This window comes from Cervus canadensis, chromosome 23, assembly GCF_019320065.1.
Source record: "Cervus canadensis isolate Bull #8, Minnesota chromosome 23, ASM1932006v1, whole genome shotgun sequence".
In the NCBI taxonomy this organism is placed as follows: domain Eukaryota; kingdom Metazoa; phylum Chordata; class Mammalia; order Artiodactyla; family Cervidae; genus Cervus; species Cervus canadensis.
Genome location: NC_057408.1, coordinates 39,058,811 through 39,086,762, shown reverse-complemented (window position 1 = coordinate 39,086,762; position 27,952 = coordinate 39,058,811). Strand labels below are relative to the sequence as shown.

The window sequence follows — 27,952 nt, the reverse complement described above, 5'->3', positions numbered from 1 at the left end:
GGTAAACTTCTAACTCATTCTATGAGGCCACCATCATCCTAATTCCAAAACCAGACAAGGATGCCGCAAAAAAAGAAAACTATAGGCCAATATCACTGATGAACATAGATGCAAAAATCCTCAACAAAATCTAGCAAACAGAATCCAACAACATATTAAAAAAATCATACATCATGACCAAGTGGGCTTTATCCCAGGAACGCAAGGATTCTTTAATATCCACAAATCAATCAATGTAATAACACCACATGACAAATTGAAAGATAAAAATCATATGATTATCTCAATAGATGCAGAAAAAGGCTTTGACAAAATTCAACACCCATTTATGATTAAAACTCTCCAGAAAGCAGGAATAGAAGGAACATACCTCAACATAATAAAAACTATATATGACAAACTCACAGCAAACATTATCCTCAATGGTGAAAAATTGAAAACATTTCCCCTAATATCAGGAACAAGACAAGGGCGCCCACTCTCACCACTACTATTCAACATAGTTTTGGCCATAGCAATCAGAGCAGAAAAAGAAGTAAAAGGAATCCAGATAGGAAAAGAAGACGTGAAACTCTCACTGTTTGCAGATGACATGATCCTCTACATAGAAAACCCTAAAGACTCTACCAGAAAATTACTAGAGCTAATCAGAGAATATAGTAAAGTTGCAGGATATAAACTTAACACACAGAAATCCCTTGGATTCCTATACACTAACAATGAAAACACAGAAACAGAAATTAAGGAAACAATACCATTCACCATTGCAACAAAAAGAATAAAATACTTAGGAGTATATCTACCTAAGCAAACAAAAGAACTATACATAGAAAATTATAAAACATGATGAAAGAAATCAAAGAGGACACACACAGATGGAGAAACATACCGTGTTCATGGATTGGAAGAATCAATATTGTCAAAATGGCTATTCTACCCAAGGCAATCTATAGATTCAATGCAATCCCTATCAAGCTACCAACGGTATTTTTCACAGAACTAGACCAAAGAATTTCACAATTTGTATGGAAATACAAAAACCTCGAATAGCCAAAGTAATCTTGAGAAAGAAGAATGGAACTGGAGGAATCAACCTGCCTGACTTCAGACTCTGCTACAAAGCCACAGTCATCAAGACAGTGTGGTACTGGCACAAAGACAGAAATATAGACCAATGGAACAGAAACTCCACAAGATACAATCCACGATATGGACACCATTATCGTTGACAAAGGAGGCAAGGATATACAATGGAAAAGACAACCTCTTTAACAAGTGGTGCTGAAAACTGGTCAACCACTTGTAAAAGAATGAAACTAGAACACTTTCTAACACCATACACAAAAATAAACTCAAAATGGATTAAAGATCTAAATGTAAGACCAGAAACTATAAAACTCCTAGAGGAGAACATAGGCAAAACACTCTCCGACATAAATCACAGCAAGATCCTCTATGACCCACCTCCCAGAATATTGGAAATAAAAGCAAAACTAAACAAATGGGACCTAATGAAACTTAAAAGCTTTGCACTACAAAGGAAACTATAAGCAAGGTGAAAAGACAGCCCTCAGATTGGGAGAAAATAATAGCAAATGAAGAAACAGACAAAGGATTAATCTCAAAAATATACAAGCAACTCCTGCAGCTCAATTCCAGAAAAATAAATGACCCAATCAAAAATGGGCCAAAGAACTAAACAGACATTTCTCCAAAGAAGACATACAGATGGCTAACAAACACTGAAAAGATGCTCAACGTCACTCATTATCAGAGAAATGCAAATCAAAACAATGAGGTACCATTACACGCCAGTCAGGATGGCTGCTATCCAAAAGTCTACAAGCAATAAATGCTGGAGAGGGTGTGGAGAAAAGGGAACCGTCTTACACTTTTGGTGGGAATGCAAACTAGTACAGCCACTATGGAAAACAGTGTGGAGATTTCTTTAAAAACTGGAAATAGAACTACCATATGACCCAGCAATACCACTTCTGGGCATACACACGGAGGAAACCAGATCTGAAAGAGACACGTGCACCCCAATGTTCATCACAGCACTGTTTATAATAGCCAGGACATGGAAGCAACCTAGATGCCCATCAGCAAACGAATGGATAAGGAAGCTGTGGTAAATATACACCATGGAATATTACTCAGCCATTAAAAAGAAATCATTTGAATGAGTTCTAATGAGATGGATGAAACTGGAGCCCATTATACAGAGTGAAGTAAGCCAGAAAGATAAAGACCATTACAGTATACTAACACATATATATGGAATTTAGAAAGATGGTAATGATAACCCTATATGCAAAACAGAAAAAGAGACACAGATGTACAGAACAGACTTTTGGACTCTGTGGGAGAAGGCGAGGGTGGGATGTTTTGAGAGAACAGCATCGAAACATATATATTATCTAGGGTGAAACAGATCACCAGCCCAGGTTGGATGCATGAGACAAGTGCTCTGGCCTGGTGCACTTGGAAGACCCAGAGGGATCGGGTAGAGAGGGAGATGGGAGGGGGCTTTGGGATGGGGAATACATGTAACTCCATGGCTGATTCATGTCAATGTATGACAAAAACCACTACAATATTGTAAAGTAATTAGCCTCCAACTAATAAAAATAAATGAAAAAAATAATAAATAAATAAAAAGCAACAAGGGAAAAGTAACAAATAACATACAAGGGAACTCCCATAAGGCTATCAGATGACTTTTCAATAGAAACATCACAGACCAGAAGGAGTGGCATGATATATTTAAAGTGATGAAAGAAAAAACTACGATCAAAACTACTGAGCAAGGCTCTCATTCAGATTTTATGAACAGATAGAAAATCAAGCCTAAAAGCCTTCAGTATCACAAACCAGCCTTGAAAGAAATGTTAAAGTAACTTTTCTAAGCAAAAAATAAAAGGTCACAATTAAAGACATAAAAATTACAAAATGAAAAAGGGAATAGATAAAGGCAATCATATGGTAAAGGTAGAAATCATCTACACACAAGTTACGAGAAATGTTAAAAAACAAAAAGCAATACAACAAAATACATTCACAATCATCAGCTAAGGAACATACAAAATATGAATTATTTTCTTTTTTTTTTTTTAATTTTTTTTATTAGTTGGAGGCTAATTACTTCACAACATTTCAGTGGGTTTTGTCGTACATTGATATGAATCAGCCATAGATTCACACTTATTCCCCATCCCGATCCCCCCTCCCACCTCCCTCTCCACCCGATTCCTCTGGGTCTTCCCAGTGTACCAGGCCCAAGCATACACAAAAATAAACTCAAAATGGATTAAAGATCTAAATGTAAGACCAGAAACTATAAAACTCCTAGAGGAGAACATAGGCAAAACACTCTCCGACATAAATCACAGCAAGATCCTCTATGACCCCCCTCCCAGAATATTGGAAATAAAAGCAAAAATAAACAAATGGGACCTAATGAAACTTAAAAGCTTTTGCACTACAAAGGAAACTATAAGTAAGGTGAAAAGACAGCCCTCAGATTGGGAGAAAATAATAGCAAATGAAGAAACAGATAAAGGATTAATCTCAAAAATATACAAGCAACTCCTGCAGCTCAATTCCAGAAAAATAAATGACCCAAACAAAATAATTAGATGCAAATATGATACCAAAAACAGTAACTGTGAGGTAGGAGAGTACATATGCAGATTTCTTTACATGCATTTGAAAATAAGGGATCAGCAACTCATAACAGTCAAGTATAAAAATATAGATGGCTACAGAAAAACCTCAGGGAAACCACAAACCAAAATTTATGATGGTTATAAACATAAAAAAGAAAAAAGAAATCCAAACATAACACTAAAGATAGTCATCAATTACAAGAGAACAAGATAAGAATAAAGGGACAAAAAAAATCTATAAAAACAATCCCAAAACAATGAACACAATAGCAAAAGATACACAAGTAAACACTATTTTGTTTATTTTGAAATAGACATCAGATATGAGAAAATATAAACATCTTAATAAGTGCATGTTATCCAGATCACAGGATAATGTATAAATTTTTGTTCTTCATTTTACTTACATTTATTTGACTCTAGCTCCATAATGAATGTGACTTTTTCTATACTAAATGATTGATAAGTTTGAATAAATAAAGATTTTTATATCACACAGAAACATAAATAATTTGAAACCAAACTAAGAACTAGATGGATGTCATAAAATTTAAATACATTAGAAATGTAATAAAAAGTCAATAATACACAAAATATAATTAATCTATATGCATTTAAAATATTCCAGGCTATTAGAAAGCATATAAATATGAGTTAATTAATGATATCCTATGTTTATAATTAACACAAGGCTATATGATTTGTTCTTATACTATCCCATTCTGGAATATTTTTTCAAATAGTAACTCTTTTCCATTGTTAGCAGGGATATATTTTATTATAGCATATCCATAGGCAATTTGGCAATATGTATGAAGAGTTTTAAAATGACAGAGAAAAATACTGCTTTAGGGATTCATACACAAGTAGTTAACATAGGTAAAAGACATATATTTTAATTTTTATATTAACTTGGTCATAAGATAGATGTGGAAATTTAGATAATTTCCTTTCTCCTTATCTGAATTTCTTATACAGGAATATATATCACATTTTTAATTAATATTTTCCTTTTTAATGCTAGTGAAGTTGCTCAGTCATATCTGACTCTTTGCGGCCCCACGAACTGTAGCCTAGCAGGCTCCTAAGTCCACGGAATTTTCCAGGCAAGAGACTGCAGTGGGTTGCCATTTCCTTCTCCAGGGGATCTTCCTGACCCAGGGATTGAACCTGGGTCTCCCACATTGCAGGCAGCAACTTTACCATCTGAGCCACCAGGGAAGTCCAAGTTTTAAATGCTATAAAAAACATTTGTGGAATATACTTACTTGTAGGCAACCTTACTTATTTCATCATCACGAATATCCCTTTCCATTTCTATTCTGTTTTGTTTAACTCTGAGTTTGGCTTTTTCAAGATTGTCTATGGCTTCTAGAAGTTCTCCATGAACTTGTTTGTATATTTCCATTACCTAGAAATAAAAATATGTATGCTAATATATGCACTTAATGGCTAATTAAAATAATTAGATCACAGAAAGATCAGAGAAAGGTTTTAGAGTAGTTCTGATGTAGATTATAAACATTCTTTATGTTGATTTTTGTTCCCTATTTAGTCTATTGTTTAGCACAGCAGAGTTTCAGATTTCTTATATACCCTGAGAGGCATCAATACTAGCGATATACAAAAGTTACTGAAGAAAATAACTTCACTATCCCAGTTAATGTGACCAAAATAAAATCATCATCTTTTCACCTACAAAAACTAAGACTTTTTATTTGCTCTTGTTGGTCAAATACTTTATTGTAGAAAAATCAAACACCACCAATGAAAAATTGAAAACTGAAAAAATCACTTATAATCTTCTCACTCATAAATAACCATTATTATCTTCATGCAAGGATCCAAAAATATTCCATTTTTATTGTTTTCATTAATTATTAGACATCATAAACCATCTCCCTTCCCTCTCTAGCTCTCCCTTCTCTGTCAAACTAAAGGGAGAGGGTGCTTGTAGTGGTCATGGTTGGAAGGAACGACTGTTCAGAATGTCCTGTTGGAAAGCTAGAGGGTGAGTAGAAGAAGGTACTAGGTAGTGAGCAGTCCTTTCACTAGGGGCCACGTGGTGGATCAACACGAAGCAGTACCCTCCTAAATAAAGCAACAATTTTCATTAATATCAGTTTTGTTTCATTGTATTAGTTTTATTGTGATAGGAACATTTAACATGATTGTCTATCCTTTAACAAATTTTTAAGTGTACAAGATCCCCTGGAGAAGGAAATGGCAACCCACTCCAGTATTCCTGCCTGGGAAATCTCATACAGAGGAGCCTGGTAGGCTACAGTCCATGGTGGCACAGAGTCTAACAACAAAGTGTACAATACAGTAAACTGTAGGCATTATGATGTACAGCAGATCTCTAGAACTTATTCATCTTGTGTAACTAAATCTTCACACCCATTGAAAAACAGCTCTCCATTTCCCCTCAAGTCCCTACCAATCAACATCTCTGCTTCTACGAAGGTAACTATTATAGACATCTTAAACAAGTGGAATCACACAGTAATCATCTGTGACCTCTTTAGTACTTAGCATAATGATGCTCTCCAGGTTCATCCATGTTGTCACATATGGCAGTTTTCCTTCTTTTTTTTAAGGCTGAATTATATTCTGCTGTATGTATGCATCACATACAGTTTAGAATTAGCTTGTCAAGCTCCACAAAGAGAGAGCTCCACAAAATCTGTTAAGATTTTGTGACTGCATTCAATTTACAGAGCATTTTGGAGAGAATGTTACAAAATTTAGCCTTTTAAGCCATTAACATCATTTATTGATATCAGTTCAGTCAGTCAGTTCAGTCGCTCAGTCATGTCTGACTCTTTGCGACCCCATGAATCACAGCACGCCAGGCCTCCCTGTCCATCACACACTCCTGGAGTTTATTCAAACTCATGCCCATCAAGTTGGTGATGCCATCCAGCCATCTCATCCTCTGTCATCCCCTTCTCCTCCTGCCCCCAATCCCTCCCAGCATCAGGGTCTTTTTGAATGAGTCAACTCTTCACATGAGGTGGCCAAAGTATTGGAGTTATAGCACTTCTCAAATTCTCTCAGAAATATTCATAGTTTTCTTAATAGAGGCTGTCATTTGTTACATTTATTCTAGATATTTTATATTTTATGTTCTAATGAATGCTACTTTTAAATAAACTTTTTTTTCAGATTTGTTTCTGGTATATAGGAAAGTATGGATTTAAAATTTTACCTTTGTATTCAACTGTAATTCATCTGTGGACATGTTTAAAGTTCATGTATACATAATCACATAATCTGTACAGCAAAGGAAACCATCAACAAAACAAAGAGACAACCTACCCAATGGGAGAAGGTATTTGCAAATCATATATTCAATATGAGGTTAATATCCAAGTATATAAAGAACTCATACATCTCAACAACAAAAAACCAAACAACTCAATTTAAAAATGGGCAAAGGGGATAAACAACAAGTCCTACTGTATAGCACAAGGAACTCTATTCAATATCCTGTGATAAGCTATAATGGAAAAGAATAAAAAAGAATATATATGTATGTACATGTTAACTGAATCATTTTGATGTACAGCAGAAATTAATACAACATTGTAAATCAAACATATTTTTTAAAAATGGGCAAAGGTGCTGAATAGACTTCTTTGGGGGGGTCCTGTCATCTTGTTACATTCTTTTTTAAATTCTTATTAGAGTATAATTGATTTACAATGTTGCATTAGTTTCAGGTGGACAGCAGTAAACATTTTTCTAAAGAAGATATACAGATGACCAATAGGCACATACATGAAAAAGTGGTCAACATTACTAATTATTATGGAAATGAAAAAATAAGCACAATGAGATTTTACCTCATGACCATGATGATAGTTATTATATATACAAAAAAAAAGATAAAATAACAGGTGTTGAGAGAATGTGGAGAAAAAAGAACCCTGTGAACTGTTAGTGGGAATGTAAAGTAGTGCAGCCACTATGGAAAACAGTAGGGAGACACCTCAAAAAATTAAGAAGAGGACTAGTAAATGACTGGTTAGTCCACTTTGGGGTATTAACCCAAATAATGCAAAAACACTAATTTGAAAAGATATATGCACCCCTATGTTCACTGCATCACTATTTATAATAGCCACACAACTGAAGTTTCCATCAAGGAATGAATGCATACAGAGATGTGTATATAGAATGAATACTTGTTGCTGTTGCTGTCGTTCAGTCGTTAAGTCCTACCTGACTCTTCGCGACCACTTGAACTGCAGCACGCCAGTCTTCCCTGTCCTGAAGGGACTATCTCCCTGAGTTTGCTCAAACTCACATCCATTGAGTTAGTGGTGCCATCTAACCATCTCATTCTCTGTCACCCCCTTCTCCTCTTGCCCTCAATCTTTCCCAACATCAGGATCTGTTCTAATGGGTCGGTTCCTTGCATTAGGTGGCCAAAGTACTGGAACTTCAGTTTCATCACCAGTCCTTCCAAAGAATATTCAGGGTTGATTTCCTTTAGGACTGACTGGTTTGAAAGAATACAACACAAATCACACAAAAAAGAAATAAATCTTGCCATTTGTGACAACATGGAAGACCTTGAGGGTATTATGCTAAGAGAAATAAGTCACATGGAAAAAGACAAATATATGATTTAGCTCACATGCAGAATATAAAAAAACAAACAAAAACATCCAAATAAGTGAACAAACCAAACCAAAACAAACATGTAGGTACAGACAACAGAGAGAATGGAGGACAAAAATGGGTAAAATGTGTTAACTATATGGTGATGGATAAAATATATCATGTTTAAAAGAAAAAAAGAGAAGGCACAAACAAATATCAGGAATGAAAAAGGAGATCACTACATATCCCCGGTGACTAAGTAGTAAAGAATCCAACTGCAATGCAGGAGACTTGAAGGAGACATGGGTTCAATACCTGGCTCAGGAAGATTTCCTGGAGTAGGAAATGGCATCCCACTCCAGTACTCCACTACTCTTGCCTGGAAAATCCCATGGACATTGGAGCCCAGTGGGCTGAAGTCCATGGGGTCACAAAACAGTCAGACACTACTGAGCAACTAAACAACAACATATTCTATAGACTTATAGGAAACAAAATGGGCTTCCCTGGTAGCTCAGCTGGTAAAGAATCCGCCTGCAAGGCAGGCGACTCCAGTTCGATTCCTGCTTTGGGAAGTACCCCTGGAGAAGGATAGGTTACCTACTCCAGTATTCTTGGGCTTTCCTGGTGGCTCAGATGGTTAAGAATCTGACTGCAATGTAGGAGACCTGGGTTTGATCCCTGGGTTAGAAAGATCCCCGGAGGAGAGCATGGCAACCCACCCCAGCATTTGTACCTGGAGAATCCCCAGGGACAGAGGGACCTGGTGGGCTACAGTCCATGGGGTTGCAAAGAGTCAGACACAACTGAAGAATTAAGCACAGTACAACATAGGAAACAAAAGAATACTGAGAAAGTCTGTGTTCCAAAAAAATACAAAATTTTGATGAAATGGACATAATCTTAAAAAACTAGAAGTAACCAAAATGGACACAGGAATAAACAGAATATCTAAAGAGTCTTATTGAGGAAATTGAATTTGTAACTAAAAACCTTTCTAAAATAAACAAAAAACAAAACTGGAAAACTTTAGCTAGATGGCATCAATAATCTTAGTCTTTTGCAAACTCTTCCAGATAGTAGAGAAAGAAGAAATACCCCCAAGTTACCTTTAAATCTAGCAAACCCTTAGAAACAAAACCTGACAAGGACATTACTAAACAATTATACTATTTTCTTATTCATGAACTTAGATTTAAACCCTTAGGCAAATAATAAACAAATCAAATCTAGCAATATCTTGAGTAAGATGTAACATCTTCCGTAATATAAAAAAAAAATTAATGTTTCCCCTTTGAAACTGGGACTGTGACAGTGATGCAAAATATTACCACTTACAGTCAGCAGTGCAGGAGACCCGGGTTCAATCTCTGAGTCAGGAAGATTTCCTGCAGAAGGAAATGGCTACCCACTCTAATATTCTTGCCTGGAGAATTCCACAGACATAGGATTCTGGAGGACATGGGGTCCCAAAGAGTCAGACACAACTGAGCAGTTAATACTTCACTTTAGTCACTGGAGATCTTGGCCAAGAAAGGTAAAAACCTTACTAAAAGCAATACAGTAAAATGTATACAGATTAGGAAGAGAAGGAAATAAAACTGTACTTGAGTGAGTGAGTGAGTGAGAGTTGCTCAAACGCATCTGCCTCTTTGCAGCCCCATGGACTGTAGCCCACAGGGCTACTCCGTCCATGGGATTCTCGAGAATACTGGAATGGGTTGCCATGCCCTTCTCCAGGTGATGATCCTGACCTAGAGATCAAAACTGGGTCTCCCACACTGCAGGCAGATATTTATCATCTGAGCCAACAAGGAGGCAAAACTGTCCTCCTGCCTTCAATCTTTCCCAGCATCAGGGCCTCTTCCAATGAGTACGTTCTTTGCATCAGGTGACCAAAGTCTTGGAGCTTCAGCTTCAGCATCAGTCCATCCAAAGAATATTCAGGACTGATTTCCATTAGGATGGACTGCTTGGATCTCCTTGCAGCCCAAGGGACTCTCAAGGGTCTTCTCCAACACCACAGTTCAAAAGCATCAACTCTTTGGTGCTCAGCTTTTTTTATACTCCAGCTCTCACATCCATACATGACTGCTGGAAAAACCATACCTTTGTGTAGACAGACCTCTGTAAGCAAAGTAATATCTCTGCTTTTTAATATGTTGCCTAGGATGGTCATTGCTTTTCTCTCAAGGAGCCATCATCTTTTAATTTCACGGCTGCCGTCACAATCTGCAGTGATTTTGGAGCCCAAGATTATAAAGTCTATTATTCTTTCCATTGTTTCCCATCTATTTGCCATGAAGTGATGGGACCGGATGCCATGATCTTAGTTTTTTGAATGTTGAGTTTTAAGCCAGCTTTTTCACTTTCCTCTTTCACGTTCATCAAGAGGCTCTTTAGTTCCTCTTCCCTTTCTGCCATAAGGGTGGTGTCATCTGCATATCTGAGGTCATTGATATTTCTCTCGGCAATCTTGATTCCAGCTAGTGCTTCATCCAATCCGGCAATTTGCATGATGTCCTCTGCATATATCTTAAAAAAGCAGTGTGACAATATAAAGCCTGAACGTATTCCTTTCCCAATTTGGAACCAGTTGATTGTTCTATGTCCAGTTTGAACAGTTGCTTCTTGACCTGCATACAGACTTCTCTGGAGGCAGGTAAGGTGATCTGGTATTCTCATCTCTTGAAGAATTGTCCACAGTTTGTTGTGATCTAGACAGTCAAATTTCATGCAAAGATGGGCACAATAAAGAACAGAAATGGTAGGGACCTAACAGAAGCAGAAGATATTAAGAAGAGGTGGCAAGAATACACAAAAGAACTGTACAAAAAAGATCTTCACAAGCCAGATAATCACAATGGTGTGATCACTCACCTAGAACCAGACATCCTGGAATGTGAAGTCAAGTGGGCCTTAGGAAGCATCACTACGAACAAAGCTAGTGGAGGTGATGGAATTCCAGTTGAGCTATTTCAAATCCTGAAAGATGACGCTGTGAAAGTGCTGCACTCAAATATGCCAGCAAATTTGGAAAACTCAGCAGTGGCCACAGGACTGGAAAAGGTCAGTTTTCATTCCAATCCCAAAGAAGGGCAATGCCAAAGAATGCTCAAACTACCACACAATTGAACTCATCTCACACGCTATAAAGTAATGCTTAAAGTTCTCCAATCCAGGCTTCAGCAATACATGAACCGTGAAATTCCAGATGTTCAAGCTGGTTTGAGAAAAGGAAGAGGAACCAGAGATCAAACTGCCAACATCCATTGGATCATCGAAAAAGCAAGAGAGTTCCAGAAAAACATCTATTTCTGCTTTACTGACTATGCCAAAGCCTTTGAGTGTGTGCATCACAATAAACTGTGGAAAATTCTGAAAGAGATTGGAATACCTGACCTGCCTCTTGAGAAACCTGTATGCAAGTCAGAAAGCAACAGTTAGAACTGAACATGGAACAACAGACTGGTTCCAAATAGGAAAAGGGGTACATCAAGGCTGTATAATGTCACCCTGCTTATTTAACTTCTAACTTAACTTCTATGCAGAGTACATCATGAGAAATTCTGGGCTGGGCTGGAGGAAGCACAAGCTGGAATCAAGATTGCCAGAAGAAATATCAATAACCTCAGATGCAGATGACACCACCATTACGGCAGAAAGTGAAGAAGAACTAAAGAGCCTCTTGACGAAAGAGAAAGAGGAGAGTGAAAAAGTTGGTTTAAAGCTCAGCATTCAGAAAACTAAGATCATGGCATCTGGTCCCATCACTTCATGGAAAATAGATGGGGAAACAGTGGAAACAGTGGCTGACATTATTTTTCTGGGCTCCAAAATCACTGCAGATGGTGACTGCAGCCATGAAATTAAAAGACGCTTACTCCTTGGAAAGAAAGTTATGACCAACCTAGAGAGCATATTAAAAAGCAGAGACATTACTTTGCCAACAAAGGTCCATCTAGTCAAGGCTATGGTTTTTCCAGTGGTCATGTATGGATGTGAGAGTTGGACTATAAAGAAAGCTGAGCGCCAAAGAATTGATGCTTTTTAACTGTGGTGTTGGAGAAGACTCTTGAGAGTCCCTTGGACTGCAAGGAGATCCAACCAGTCCATCCTAAAGGAGATCAGTCCTAGGTGTTCATTGGAAGGACTGATGTTGAAACTGAAACTCCAATACTTTGGCCACGTGATGCGAAGAGCTGACTCAATTTGAAAAGACCCTGTTGCTGGGAAAGATTGAGGGTATGAGGAGAAGAGGATGAGAGAGGATGAGATGGTTGGAGGGCATCACCGACTCGATGGACATGGGTTTGGGTGGACTCCAGGAGTTGGTGATGGACAAGGAGGCCTGGAGTGCTGCGGTTCATGGGGTCGCAGAGTCGGACAAAACTAAGCGACTCAACTGAACTGAACTGAAGACAGTCAAAGGCTTTGGCGTAGTCAATAAAGTAGTAGTAGATATTTTTTTGAATTCTCTTGCTTTTCCTATGATTCAGTGGATGTTGGCAATTTGACTCTGGTTCCTCTACCTTTTCTAAATCCTGCATGAACATCTGGAAGTTCTCCATTCAGGTACTATTGAAGCCTCTCTTGGAGAATTTTGAGCATTACTTTGCTAGTGTGTGGGATGAGTGCAATTGTGTGGTAGTCTGAACATTCTTTGGCATTGCCTTTCTTTGGGTTGGAATGAGGAAACTGACCTTTTCCAGTCCTGTAACCACTGATGAGTTTTCCAAATTTGCTGACATATTGTTACAGCACTTTAACAGTATCATCTTTTAATGATCTGAAATAGCTCAACTGGAATTCAATCACCTTCACTAGCTTTCTTCATAGTGATGCTTCCTAAGGCCCTCTTGACTTTGCACTCCAGGATGTCTGGCTCTAGGTGAGTGATCACACCTTCATCTTTTTCTGGGTCATGAAGATCTTTGTTGTAAACTTCTTCTGTGTATTCTTGCCACCTCTTCTTAATATCTTCTGCTTCTGTTAGGTCCATATCGTTTCTCTCCTTTATTGTGCTCATCTTTTCATGAAATGTTCCCTTGGTATCTCTAATTTTCTTGAAGAGTTCTCTAGTCTTTCCCATTCTATTGTTTTCCTCTATTTCTTTGCACTGACCACTGAGGAAGTCTTTCTTATCTCTCCTTGATATTCTGTGGAACTTTGCATTCAGATGGGTTTATCTTTCCTTTTCTCCTTTGCCTTTAGCTTCTCTTCTTTTCTCAGATATTTGTAAGGCCTCCTCAGACAACCACTTTGCCTTTTTGCATTTCTTTTTCTTGCAGATGGTTTTGATCACTGCCTACTATACAATGTCACAAAACTCTGGCTATAGTTCTTCAGGCACTCTATCAGATCCAGTCCCTTGAATCTATTTGTCACTTTCACTGTATAATCCTAAGTGATTTGATATATGTCATACCTGAATGGCCTAGTGGTTTTCCCTACTTTCTTCAATCTAAGTCTGAATTTGGCAATAAGGAGTTCATGGTCTATGCCACAGTCAGCTCCTGGTCTTGTTTTGGCTGACTGTATACAGCTTCTCTATCTTTGACTACAAAGAATATAATCAATCTGATTTTGGTATTAACCATCTGGTGATGTCTATGTGTAGAGTCACGTTTTGTGTTTTTGGAAGAGGGTCTTTGCTATGACCAGTGTGTTCTCTTGGCAAAACTCTTTCAGCCTTTGCCCTGCTTCATTTTGTACTCCAAGGCCAAACTTGCCTGTTACTCCAGGTACCTCTTGACTTCCTACTTTTGCATTCCAGTTCACTATGATGAAAAGGGCATCTTTTTTGGTGTTAGTTCTAGAAGGTCCTATAATTCATCATAGAACAATTCAATTTCAGCTTCTTTGGCATTAGTGGTTCGGGCATAGACTTGGATTACTGTGATACTGAATGGTTTGCCTTGGAAATGAACAGAGATCATTCTGTCATTTTTGAGATTGCACTCAAGTACAGCATTTAGAACTCTTCTGTTGACTGTGAGGGACACTCTATTTCTTCTAAGGGATCCTTGCCCACAGGAGTAGATATAATGGTTATCTGAGTTAAATTAACCCATTCCAGTCCATTTTAGTTCACTGATTCCTAAAACGTTGATGTTCATTCTTGCCATCTCCTGTTGACCACTTCCAATTTACCTTGATTCATGGACCTAGCATTCCAGGTTCCTATGCAATACTGTTCTTTATGTTCACATTAATTTTTAGAATAGCACAGATTTTAGTAAACTCTACGAGATTTTCCTTTAGGCACAGGAATGCAGGGCTATACACTCAAGCAGAGAGCAAAGATTATACCAAGATGATGAAATAAGCAAACACAGAACTCAGGAAACAACAGAATTTATACCATGAAAGGAAGAAAAGCAAGAAATAATTCCCTGTATCCAATCTGTCCTGTAGGTATTGCTGGGGTGATCTCAGGTTTGGGGGTTTTGCTTATACCAGATGAGACAAATTCACGAGGAAAGCTCCTTGGCTGGCTCACTGTGGGACTGGTTCAGCTATCCCACATGGATACTCTCTACACTGATGTTAACAATATTTCTGTGGCTCCACTGTGTTATGTGACTAAGCTGCTTGTAGAATCTGAAAGTCACCTTAAGCCACTGAGGTTGGTTTGCAATGTACTGAGTCTCAAGCACGTTGGCAAGAGGTCTTGCATTATTTAAGTAGCTGGGTATTTAGTAGGTCTCTAGCCAGGGCCTCAGTCAAGACGGTAGAGTAAAACAAAAGAAGCAAAGCTTTATTACAAACAAAACTCTATCTTACACTTCCCCGAACTAGCAATCTAATTCCCCTAGCAATCTAATTTGCTTTCTGTCTTTACGGATTTACCTATTCTGGATATTTCAGGTAAATGAAATCATATAAGAATGCGATCTTTTGTGTCTGGCTTCTTTATTTAGCATAATGCTTTGAAGTTTATCCATGTTGTGATCTGTACCAGTATTTCATTCTTTTTATGACCGACTACTACTCCATGATATGATTATATCATATTTTGTTTAGTCATACAACAACTGATGGGCACTGGAATAACTTTGCTTTTTGTCTATTGTAGACAGTGAGGCTAAGCACATTTCTGCACAAGGTTTTGTTTTGTAACATCAGTATTCAATTCTTTAGGGGTATATATCTTGGCTTGGAGTTGCTAAAGCATATGTTAATTCTGTTTTACTTTTTTAGGAAACACCAAGCTGTTTTCTACAGTGGCTTCACCATTTTACATTCCTACCAGCAAAGTACAACGGTTTGAGTTTCTCTACATCCTCACCCAAACTAGTTATTTTACACCCCATTTTTAATCTCATCCTAATGGGCATGAGTAGCTATATCATTGTGGTTTTGGTTTACATTTTCCTGATGGCTAATGATGTTGAGCATCTGTCCTTTCATGTGTTTGCTGCTCATTTCTGTCTTTCAGAGATATATCTACTTAAGTTTGTCCATTTTAAAATGGGGTGTTTATCTTTTTTAGTTGTTGAATTATAAAAGTTCTTTATATATTCTGGGTACTACATGTTTTTAAGATGTCAGTAGTACCCAAAGCTATCTTCAGATGAAATGCAACCTTTGATGAAGTCTCAGAGAGCTCTTTGCAGAAATGGAAAAGCCTATTTTAACATTCATATGAAACTGCAGGGGGGGTGCTCAGGTAGCCAGAACAGTCTTGAAAAGGAAGGGCACCTTAGAGAACTCACACTTTCTGATTTTAAAACTTATTTCAAATCTGTGGGAAGATATATTAATATAGAATTAGTATATATATTAATATAATAGTACTATATAATTAGTATATATTAGTACAAAATTAATATATAATTAGTACATACTTTAAAATAAAATTATATATAATTTGCAATATTTTCTCTCATTCTGTAGGCTGTCTTTTTGCCTTTTTGGTAGTGTACTTAGCTGTACTAAACATTTTAATTTTGATGAAGTCCAGTTTCTCTAGTTTTTCTTATGTTGCTTATGCTTTTAGTGTCATATCTAAATCCATTCTCAAATTTTAGGACATAAAGATTTATCCACAAGTTTCCTTTTAAGAGTTTTATAGTTTTAGTTCTTACGTGTAAAGTTGTGATCCATTTTGAATTAATTTTTGTATGTGCTAGGAAGCAGAGGTCCAACTTTACTCTTTGAATGCATGTGGATATCCAATGTCCCAATACCATGTATTGAAGAGACTACTCATTTCAACAAATGGTCTCGGCACCCTTGTCAAAATCAACTAACCACAGATATATTTGTTTATTTCTAGAATCTCAATACTACTCCACTGAACTACTTTCCTGTATTTATTAAATGCCACTCATTTTTGCTTCTTAAAGTTTTGTAGTTAGTTTTGAAATCAGAAGCTGTGAGTTCTCTAAGGTGTCCTTCCTTTTTAAGACTGTTTTGGCTATTTGTGACCTCCTGAAATTTCAAATAAATGTTAGAACAGGCTTTCCCATTTCTGTAAAAAGCTCTTTGAGACTCTGTCAGAAACTCCATTTAATCTGAAGATAGCTATGGGTACTACTGACATCTAAACAATATTAAGTCAAATTTGTGAACATGGGTTACTTTTCTGTTCATTTAACTCTAATTTTAATTGATTTCAGCAAAATATTATAGTTTTTAGTGAACAAGTCGTTCAGCTTATTGGTTAAATTTATTCATACTTAATCATTTTTTGATGGTATTAAAGAAAACTTTTTTCTTAACTTCATTTTTGTATTGTTCACAACTAGTATACGAAAATACAACTGAGTTTTGTATTGAGCTTGAATCTGCAACTTTGTTAAACTTGTTTTTAGCTCTATAGTTTGTTTTGTGATTCTTCACAATTTTCTATATAGAAGAATGTGTCTTCTGCAAATAATTTTACTTCTTTTTCAGTCTAGATCCTTTTATTTATTTTTCTTGCCTATCTGCTTTATTAAAAGATCATTGATTTAAATGTCAATCTCATCCAAAAAAATAAAAAACTTCACAGAACACCTAGAATAATGTCTGATCAAAACCTGAGCGTCCTGAGTTGGACCATAAAGAAATCTGAGCACTGAAGAATTGATGCTTTTGAATCGAGGTGTTGGAGAAAACTCTTGAGAGTCCCTTGGACTGCAAGGAGATCCAACCAGTCCATCCTAAAGGAAATCAGTCCTGAATATTCATTGGAAGGACTGATGCTGAAGCTGAAACTCCAATACTTTGGCCAGCTGATGCGAAGAACTGCCTCACTGGAAAAGACCCTGATGCTGGAAAAGTTTGAAGGCGGGAGGAGGAGAGGACGACAGAGGACGAGATGGTTGATGGCATCATTGACTCAATGGACATGAGTTTGAGTGAGCTCCAGGAGTTCATGATAAACACGAAAGCCTAGCGTGCTGCAGTCCGTGGGGTCGCGAAGAGTTGGACACGACTCTTTTGAGTGAAGTGAACTGAACCCATTCACAAGTGTGATCTTCAACAACTCTGCTTCCCCTCCCCTAGGCAATATCTATGTCCGCTAAGGACTTCCCTGGTGGCTCAGACGGTAAAGCATCTGCCTGCAATGTGGGAGACCCGGGTTCAATCCCTGAGTCGGGAAGATCTCCTGGAGAAGGAAATGGTAACCCACTCCAGTATTCTTGCCTGGAAAATCCCATGGACGGAGAAGCCTAGTAGGCTACAGGTCATGGGGTCGCAAAGAGTCGGACACGACTGAGTGACTTCACTTTCACTTTCACTTTTATCAGGGGCAAAACACACTAAAGTTATTACTTTAGGGACACCAATTCACACACTTATTGACAAAATTTAAAGTATCACAATAAAACCTTGACAAAAATGTGAGGTGTATCAGTTAGAATTGGGTTTGGTTGTAGGAGAGATAAGTCAAATAAACAAGACTGCAGTTTCTTTTTTTCTCCCCAAAATAGATACACGGCTTCTTCTGCCTTTCTATTCAGCCATCTTGGATACTGGCGTCCATTCTCAAGGGCACCCTGTGCTATAAAATGTAAGGAAGAACTGCAGCTGTCATATCGGGGTTGCTGTAAGTTTACAAAATGGCTGAGAACAAAAGGGTGTGGCTTCTGACTGAGTCAGTCAATTTCAAAAAGCTTTCCTAGAAAAACCCTGTGTAACTGCTACCTACATCTCATTAGAAATACCATGAGTAAAGGCAAATTGAGAAATGACCTTTACCCTGACACATGGCCATCCAACTACTTATTGTGTTTTGTTCAGTCACTTAGTTGTGTTCAACTTTTTGCGACCCCATGGATTGCAGCATGCCAGGCTTCCCTGTCCAGTATTAAATAAGGGGTCTATTATGATGAAAAAAGCATACTGCTAGGACCCTTGTTCACAGTAGATAAATGGGACATCTCTAGCACTGCTACTACTTTAAGAATATAAACTGTCAAAGACACTCTGGAGAGCAGTGTGATTTTAACTAATGAAGTTGAAAATGTATATAACCCAGGACTCAGTAAATACTCCACTAGATATGTAGCCAAGAAAAATTCACATGCACAAAAAGAGGAACATGATCAGGGCTCCTTACTGTTTATAGGCAAATCAGCACTGTAGCTAAATATGGGAAACAACACCCAAGACCAGAGATATCTATTTGGTGGAATTGGAAAGTAAAATGAATGGACTAAATCTGTGTGTATCAATAGTAGCTGGAGCTCCAGAATAATGTCAGATTAAAAAGTAAATGGCTCAGCTGGTAAAGAATCAACCTGCAATGCAGGAGACACTAGTTTGATTCCTGGGTCAGGAAGATCCTCTGGAGAAAGGATAGGCTACCCACTCCAGTATTCTTGGGCTTCCCTGGTAGCTCAGATGGTAAAGAATCCGCCTGCAACATGGGAGACCTGGGTTTGACCCCTGGGTTGGGAAGGAGCCCTGGAGGAGGGCATGGCAACCTACTCCAGTATTCACACCTAGAGAATTCCCTTGGACAGAGAAGCCTGGCAGGCTACAGCCTGCCAGTAGGAGGAGCCTGGCAGGCTACAGTCCATGGGGTCACAAAGAGTCATACATGACTGAACAATTAAGCACAGAGCAAACAAAAAACATTACAGAAAGTTACAGAATGTTTGATAATATTAAAAACAACAGTATGGAGTGTACATAAGTTGCATATGTGTGTATAAAATTATTCAAATTTTGCCTGGAAACAGAAGTTCATGATGAGGTTATCTTTTGGAGAGAGATGAAGGAAAATGGAGCAAATATAAGAGACATTTAATGACTTAATTTACTAACTTTAAATGATCAAGAACAAACATGATACAAAATTAAATTTGTCCATTTAGTGGCCATAATAAACAATTTATTTTTCTATGGTATGATCCCACAAGAGGAGATTAAATGTTAATCATTAAAAAGACTTTACATGTTGGTTATATGTTTTCATTAAGAATGAAGTTTACTGATACAGTATACTTACATTCTTTCTCAGTTCAGTTTATAGCTTCAAATAATACCATATTGTTTAACATCTCCAAAATCATATTAGTAGACTGACTAAATACAATTAATATTCTTAAGTTTAAACATAAGGAAAGAAAACACACTTTAAATGAATATCAGTCAACTGTACTGATTGATGATTTTTTAAATAGATAAATAGTAAGCCAATTTTCAATGAGAACGAAACCTTTCAAGGTATGTTAACTTCTTAGAGCTGAAATTCTTACAATTAAGAAACAATCTGTAAAATGCACAGCCATTCTTTTATTCACTTACCTCAAATTTTTTCTGGTAATATTCCCTCAGAGATGTAAGTTCATGGTCTCGCTTTGCAAGCAGTAGGGGGTGATGTTTAATCATATAGTCTATGTCTGCTTTAAGCTTTGCATTACTTTCTGCTAATTTCTCCTTTTGCTCTTCCAGATGTTTTCGTTGATGAGTTTTATCTTCAAAATGCCATCGTAGTTCTATTTTATCTCTCAAATAGGCCTCATGTTCTAGACATACAGTGAAAGGACAAAAAGAAAATCTAAATTTAAAACAAAAACTCCAGAAGGAAATCTTTGTTTGATAATAGATATGAAATATGAATATAAAAAAGCATAGGTATTACTTTGCCAGCAAAGGTCCATCTAGTCAAGGCTATGGTTTTTCCAGTAGCTATGTATGGAAGTGAAAGTTGGACTATAAAGAAAGCTGAGCACCGAAGAATCGATGCTTTTGAACTATGGTGTTAGAGAAGACTCTTGAGAGTCCCTTGGGCTGTAAGGAGATCAAACCAGTCCATCCTAAAGGAGATTAGTCCTGGATATTCATTGCAAGCGCTGATGTTGAAGCTGAAACTCCAATACTTTGGCCACCTGATGTGAAGAACTGATTCATTTGAAAAGACCCTAATGCTAGGAAAGATTGAAGGAAGGAGAAGGGGACCATAGAAGATGAGATGGTTGGATAGCATCACCAACTCAATGGACATGAGTTTGAGTAAACTTCGGGAGTTGGTGATGGACAGGGAGGCTTGGCATGCTGCAGTCCATGGGGTCGCAAAGAATCGGACATGACTGAACAATTGAACTGAACTGAACTGATGAAATATTTTAGTTTCAGAAATTACTTGTTTTTTATTTTTATGTTTTGACCATGCCATGTGGCATGTGGGATCCTAGCTCCCCAATCACGGATGGAACTCATGCTCCCTGCAGTGGAAGTGCAGGGTCTAAACTACTGGGCAGCCTGGGAAGTCCTTAAATTATTTTAGTATTCCTTCATTTACCATCAAAGGGATTAAATTACAAAAATCAGTTGAAATTATAAAAATAATAACTCATAAAAATCAATGTTAACATAAGAAATAATGTTTACCCACAAAAATAAATCTTATAGTGAAATCAGAATGATCTCACACAGCAAAATTAAGACAAACAAAAATGCACAGATCTAGTGACAGACATAACATGAGCACAGCACGGCCTAGAGGAAGAAATGACAAAATGTTCTCAAATAACAGAAATGGGAATTTGAATAAATGGATAAAAAATTTTTGTTCCATATACAAATATCTGAAATGATACATATGGAAATTTCTTTTAAATAAAATAAAAACAAATTATAAATTAAATTAAATGTCAATTAACAGACTAGGACAATTTTAGAGAAACTATATAAAAGATTTCCTCATTATATCATTAAATTTCTAAGGTTAACCTAACCTTGATCTCTTTAAAATTCAATTGGCTACCTTGGGGATCTTTTCATCTTTTTTCAAATAAACTTCTTGGTGGGTTTTGGTGTTGTATTCACTGAGGATACTTTGCATGTATGCTAATGATTTTGGCCTGTAATTTTGCATATTTGTACTGTATTCATCTAATTTGCTTTACAATTTATGCTAGCATCTTGTATCTGTTGTAGTTTCTTTTATTTCTGTTCTATATGATTTTGTGGAAGTTCAAAACTGCATTTAAAGTTTTATTGCCCTAGTATGTCTGTATGTATGTATGTGTGTGCAAGAAAGGATTTTTATTTTAAGTCAATATCTTTCCTTTAATGGCTATATGTATATTTTGGCTATCTATTCATCAGTCTATTTTTTTCTGTGAATTCTTCCAGTTCATCAAGGTTTCAATAATATTCTAAGGCATTTGTTCTGTATATCTTCCTTATTATTAATCACTGCTCCATTTTTAGAGACCATCTGCATTTCTAATTGAATTTACTCATATATTTTCTCTGTATTCTTCATTAATCTTGCCATTGGTATTCTATTATTTCCTTTATTATTATTTTTTATTGATCTAACTTTTAGCTCTGTGTATCTTCAGAATTATACATATTTCATTATTTAACCATTTTGTTATTGGTTTTCTGTTTTTTCTTTGTATTTTTGTATTTATTTTGCTTTTATTTTTCTAGTCATATATTTCAATAATTTTGATATCATCTTCTTTCCTGAATAGGATAAAAGCTATTGATTTTCCTTTAAATAATAATTTAGCTTTTTTCACTTCTGTGAAAATAATTTTAGTAAGTTTTAATGATACAGTTCTAAATGTTTTCTAATTTCTTATATTTGTGAAATGTTTGACACCATTCCCTTTTAATTTTATCCTAATTAGACAGTAGTATTTTTGTTTTAAAAAGTCAGTCACCATCTCATTAAGTATTATCATCATTATCTTCATAATGATCTTCTATTAGATATTCATCATCCTTTATCATGTTACACTCTATGTCTTCAAATATTTAATTCATATTTTCCTTCTCCTTGTGTACCCTTGATGCATTTCATGTAAATTTTTCTAGATTTATAGTTATTACTTTTCTCTTCTTTAGTCTAAAAGACCATTTAACCAGCTATTGAGTCTTTAATTTCAAGTTGTAGATTTTTAATTTCTAGTAAGTCTTTTTTATTCCCATTTTTCTTTTTTTTTAAAAATAGTCTCTTAGTCCTTGCTTTTATTTTCAAACTTCTCTTTTTATTTCATAAAACATATTAAATATTCTCAGTTGCTAAGTCATGTTCAACTCTCTGTGACACCATGCACTGTAGCCTGCCAGGCTCTTTTGTCCATGGGATTTTTCCAGGCAAGAATACTGGAGTGGGTTGCCATTTCCTCCTCCAGGGGATCTACCCAATCCAGGGATTGAGTCTGGGTCTCCTGCACTGGCAGGAGGATTCTTACCATGAGCCACCAGGGAAGCCCATTAAATAAAATCATTTTATAATGTCATGTGCAATCCAATATCTGAAAACTTTTTCAGTAAGATTACGCTGTCTATTTCTACTAACTCACACTTACCAAATCTGTATTCTTGTGTTTTATGATACTTGATATTGAGCTGTTTCTTATCTTGAGACTGAGACAATTCGCTGATACCTATATCGAATTTTCAGTCTTTCAAAAAAGAACATCTGTCTTTGTTCCTGAAGATGCCTAGCTTTACCACCAACCTACAGAACATTTAAATGACATTCTCCACTGTGTATTTTCAGATTCACAGACAGCAGGAGTATCAGTCCCAAATCCATTTAGATCATTACATTAAGAATTCTTGGAATACTGTCTGCTTTTCTCCACTAACTAAGTGAAACAAGCAACTTTATTATTCAACTGGAGCAATAGGTTTACTCACGATTCATGCTTAATGCTGGAATGGAGACCTTTGGACCCTCAGCTTCATGTAATGACTTCTAACCGGACTTGTCCTTTGGGTGAGATTTGGGCTTTATCCCAAGTCTCCTGTACCAAATACATGGATCAAATGGGAACCAAAGGATATTAGGATTTCAGTGGTTCACTCAAGGCTAAATCTGTCATTGATTCCTAATCTCCAAAAAAAAATCCCATTCCAAACTTAAATGTTGTTGTAGCGCATTTCTTAATTTATTTAAAGCTTATCAGGGTCTTTTACCCAAGAATTTTTAAAAATTAAAATAAATGAACAAAACCTGGCAATTGAAAAAGGAAAAGTTTTGGTATCATTAGTTTCTTCTCAGATTCACCAGAGAAATCGTAGTTGGAGATTTCAACACCCAACTCACAACAACTCAATAAACAACTACACAGAAAAATCAGAGAGAGAAGACTTAAACAGCACAACCAACCAATTAACACATTTATAGACACTTCACCAAACAACAGAATGTACATGAATTTTGACCAAACACAGAATATTATCCAAAATATTTAAAATGCTGGGTAATTTTTATTCTAAACAATTTTAATGTAACTAAAATGTTCCTAAATTAAATTAGAAATCAAAAGAAAAAAAGTTGGGGAAAACTGCAAAAAATCCCTAAGTAATTGCAAATTAAACAGCAATGTCTAAATAAATAATAGACCCAAAAAGAAATCACAAAAATAATTTTTAAAATATTTTATGTAATTAAAATAAGCTCAAATGATATGAATATTTATGAAATCCAACTAATATAGTTCCTAAAAGTAACTTTGGTTCCTAAATGTCTACTCTAGAAAAAAAGAAAGGTATTGAACAAATAATCAAGGCTTCCACTTTATGAAGAGAAAAACAGTATGTTAAATTCCCAAAGAAAGCATGAGAAACGAAATCAGAGAAGAAATCAATTATACCAAAACTAAGAAATGATATGAGAAATTAAGCAAAAATTGACTTTTTAAATAAATCAACAAAATTGCTGTGCCTTTTGGTAAACCAAGGTAGGAAGAAAAGAGAGCGAGAAAGTAAAAATTACCAAAATCAAGTATGAAAGATATGTCATCTCTACTGTTATTATAAATATCAAAATAGTTATAAGACAATATTAGGAACAAGATTAGGTAAGCAAATATGACAATTACAGTGAAATGGACAAATTATTTAGAAGGCTCAAATGATCAAAACTGACTCAAGAAGAAAGAGAAAAGAGACTCAAAACCAGTAAATAAATTAAATTGGCTATTAAAAGTATGTTGACAATTTTGGACTTAAATACACATGAATAGAAAACTCATTATCTGGACTCTGGGTAGAAAAATAATGACTTCAAAAAACTAAAAACCCAAATTTAAAACTTATAAAGATTTAGATATCAAACTCAAGCTAAGAAATTAGTAATGGTCTAATTCACTGGTCTAGAACCAGTATAACTTCAAGAATCCTAACAGAGGCAACAAAAGCAGTTGAAGTCTCACTGACTCCTATAGAAAATACAAACAGCTCAGTATCAAGGAGAGACATCAGAAGAAAGAACAGTAGCTTATTACCCTCTCCTTTGGATAAAGATAGTTTCTTGTCACACTCATTTGTGATTTAGACATGTTATTTATATTGCCTGAAGAATGTGACTAACAACAATATCATCTTTTTTTCTCTCAAAGGTGTTTTGGTTTAAATCATGGGTTATATAAGAATCCTAATGTCACCCATTTATAAAGCCTGTGAACCCTGAATTAAAATTGTTACCCTATGATAACACAGAAACGCTTCCAGACTCAGAAAGATCAGGTAGTCTGGTATGCTTGATAAATACCGCATTAGAAAATGAAAAATCCAAAACCTTTAGATTATTTAACACTTGATCACATGTTCCTCCTTCTATAATCTAAATGATAGAGTTTTCCCTTTTAAACATGTGTTACCTACATGACTTTTGAAAACATCCTAGGTTTCTTTGCCTGCTAGAAGTTCCCAATGTGAATTTGCCATTGAATTCACAAAAGAAGATTCCTAAAATATCACTTAGAATTCTCTCATTTTCCTAGATTTAAATATGTAGCTGATGCCACCAACTGACAATCACTTTAAATTTCTAGTAACTGAAATATTATAGTCATTACAGGAAATATGTGCCAAATGTTTGCATGCTCCTTGCGTACCATAAATTCAATGGAATTTCCAACAAATACCAAATGATAGCAGGTCCAGGTTTGTTCAGTGAAGTCCCAATTTATGTCTGCAAACACAGCATTATCATTAATAGTATGTTTAAAATATACACTGGTTTGCATGCAATATAATATGGTCACTTTAAGCACAAGTAATTTTTTAATTCAGAGCTCAATTAATCATCCATGCCTCTCCAACAAAGTAAATGACAATATGAAAAATCCTGATTATTACCGTTCTGCACAGCTGTTGGAATTTCTTGAAGTTTCCAGATTGACCAAGAATCAATTTGTGTGGTAATCCTTTTCTTTCTTGATTTTTGTCGTTGTAAAGCTTCCTCAGCTTCTGCCCTATCAGTCTCTAGACTTTTAATGAGATGGATGGCCTCTGATAGCAATGTTTCCATTTTCTGCTTTAATTCAGGACACTTTTCATCTTGAAAGGGAAATACGTATTCACATTTGTTATAAATCAGCCTGTAAGCTGGATGGTAGTGGTGGGGGAGCTGGGGGACTAGTTGTATTACTATCTTTTAATATTTACATATTTACCAAGAGAATTTTAGAAAAATGAATTAGCCTTGTAAAGACAAGTTTCATTATAATACAATCATAACATTAATTATAACCTTTGAAGACAGATTTTGAAATGAATATTTTATAAGACAATCAAAATAACTAAATCTCAACCAATAGCTTCACACACAATATTTTTGGGAAAAAAAAATATTTTTGAAAAAACACATGTTCCATTCACAAGCTGTATTACAGAGCTTTATTTTGAAACTATGCTTCTGTTTCCTCCCACTCTATGGGAAAAGTGAACCATAATGATTACATCAGATAAATACTGAAAATCCTCAGATGGTTCTTGGGAACAAGACACTTTATATTCTTTATCTTATCAGATAATAACATCCCTAGCTAGCCTTGCCAGAAATTCATCATCATTTACAAGTTCTATTTATTTAGTTATAATACAAATTAACTCCTTTATGAGAAACATTTGGGACTCCTGCTTCACAGCTCTGGAATGATAAGGTTTAATGTTAACAAAATGATTAACATGGGTATTCATTCATCTATTTATTCAAGAAATGGGTAGAGAGCCTGTTACATTTTAGGCAATATTCTCTCTCCTTGGAGGCTGGTCAGTAAGAAAGATGGATATGACTCCCATTCTGCTGCTCGCTTAGGCAGCACATATACTAAAATTGGAACGACTCCCATTCTGGTGAGATTTATAATTGTAAACAGTGGCTTTTGCCAAAATGTGACATGACAAAAAGATATAAACAAACACAAAGTGTCAAAAAAGGCAAAGCCTCTAAAGAGCTGAGGTTGGAGGAAAAACAGTGAAACTGGATCAAGAAGAAAGGCAACTAACAGTAAACTTTGTTTTATTTTGTTCTCTTTTTCTTTTGGACAATAAAGACATTAATTTTTTGCTGGAAAGTAGTATTACATAATGGTTATTAGTACAAGCTCACCACTTGCAGTTTTTATTTCTAACCTAGTGGCCTTGTTAAAGAAATTCAGCATATGCCTAAAAAGAATTCCTGAGAAACAGGTTTTTCTATTGTAATGCACAAAATTAACTTTTTCTAGCCTGGTCTTTTATTTGGGCTCTATTTATTTGGTCTATTGTCTTTATTTTTCAAATTCCACAATATCTTAGACACTTTATCTTCTATAAATGGTCTGTTTTTTATTACAACATACACATTAAACACTGTTCTCCAATCAACATTCATTCAATTTCTATAACTGGGCTTCAGCTGGAAAGATATGATGGAGTTAATGCCACTTAAAATTAAAGCACTTCTGATTGGATATATATGTGTTTTACCACAGGTGTCCATTACATTTGTGCAAGATGTCTTTTATACTGTTTCTACAATAGCAGTCTAAAACAAACGCTATGTGTATAACTTAAGGTGTCTCCAATTCTATTTAACACCTCTCTGGATTTTTTTCCAGAATACCATCTCAATTAGTTTTACTGTTTCATAGTGAATAAGTGAGCAACCACTTGCATTTTTATTAGGGTGTGGGTGTGCTCAGGCATCTCAGCCATGTCCAACTTTTTGTAACCCTATGGAAAGCCTCACCCTCCTCTGTCCATAGGTTTCTCCAGGCAAGAATACTGGAGAGGGTTGCCATGCACTCCTCCAGGGGATCCTCCCCACCCAGGGATCAAACCTACATCTCCTGTATATCCCTGCCTTGAAGGTGGATTCATTACCTATTGAGCCACCTGGAAAGGCCCATTTTTATCAGTAGAAACAACGTTCAGTTCAGTTCAGTTCAGTTCAGTCGCTCAGTCGTGTCCGACTCTTTGCGAACAACGTAATTACA

At 36.1% G+C, this 27,952-nt stretch overlaps 1 protein-coding gene across 1 annotated transcript in view; it reads right to left on the bottom strand.

Annotated features, from left to right (window-relative positions):
- Positions 1-27,952, bottom strand: part of CCDC178 (coiled-coil domain containing 178) — a 369,825-nt gene that overhangs the window by 297,213 nt on the left and 44,660 nt on the right. Inside the window, exons 6-8 of the mRNA XM_043444502.1 lie at positions 25,830-26,030; positions 20,025-20,245; positions 4,937-5,079 (exon numbers count right to left, since the gene is read on the bottom strand). Coding sequence (XP_043300437.1) covers positions 4,937-5,079; positions 20,025-20,245; positions 25,830-26,030 — 565 coding nt within the window. The remainder of the gene's footprint in view (positions 1-4,936; positions 5,080-20,024; positions 20,246-25,829; positions 26,031-27,952) is intronic.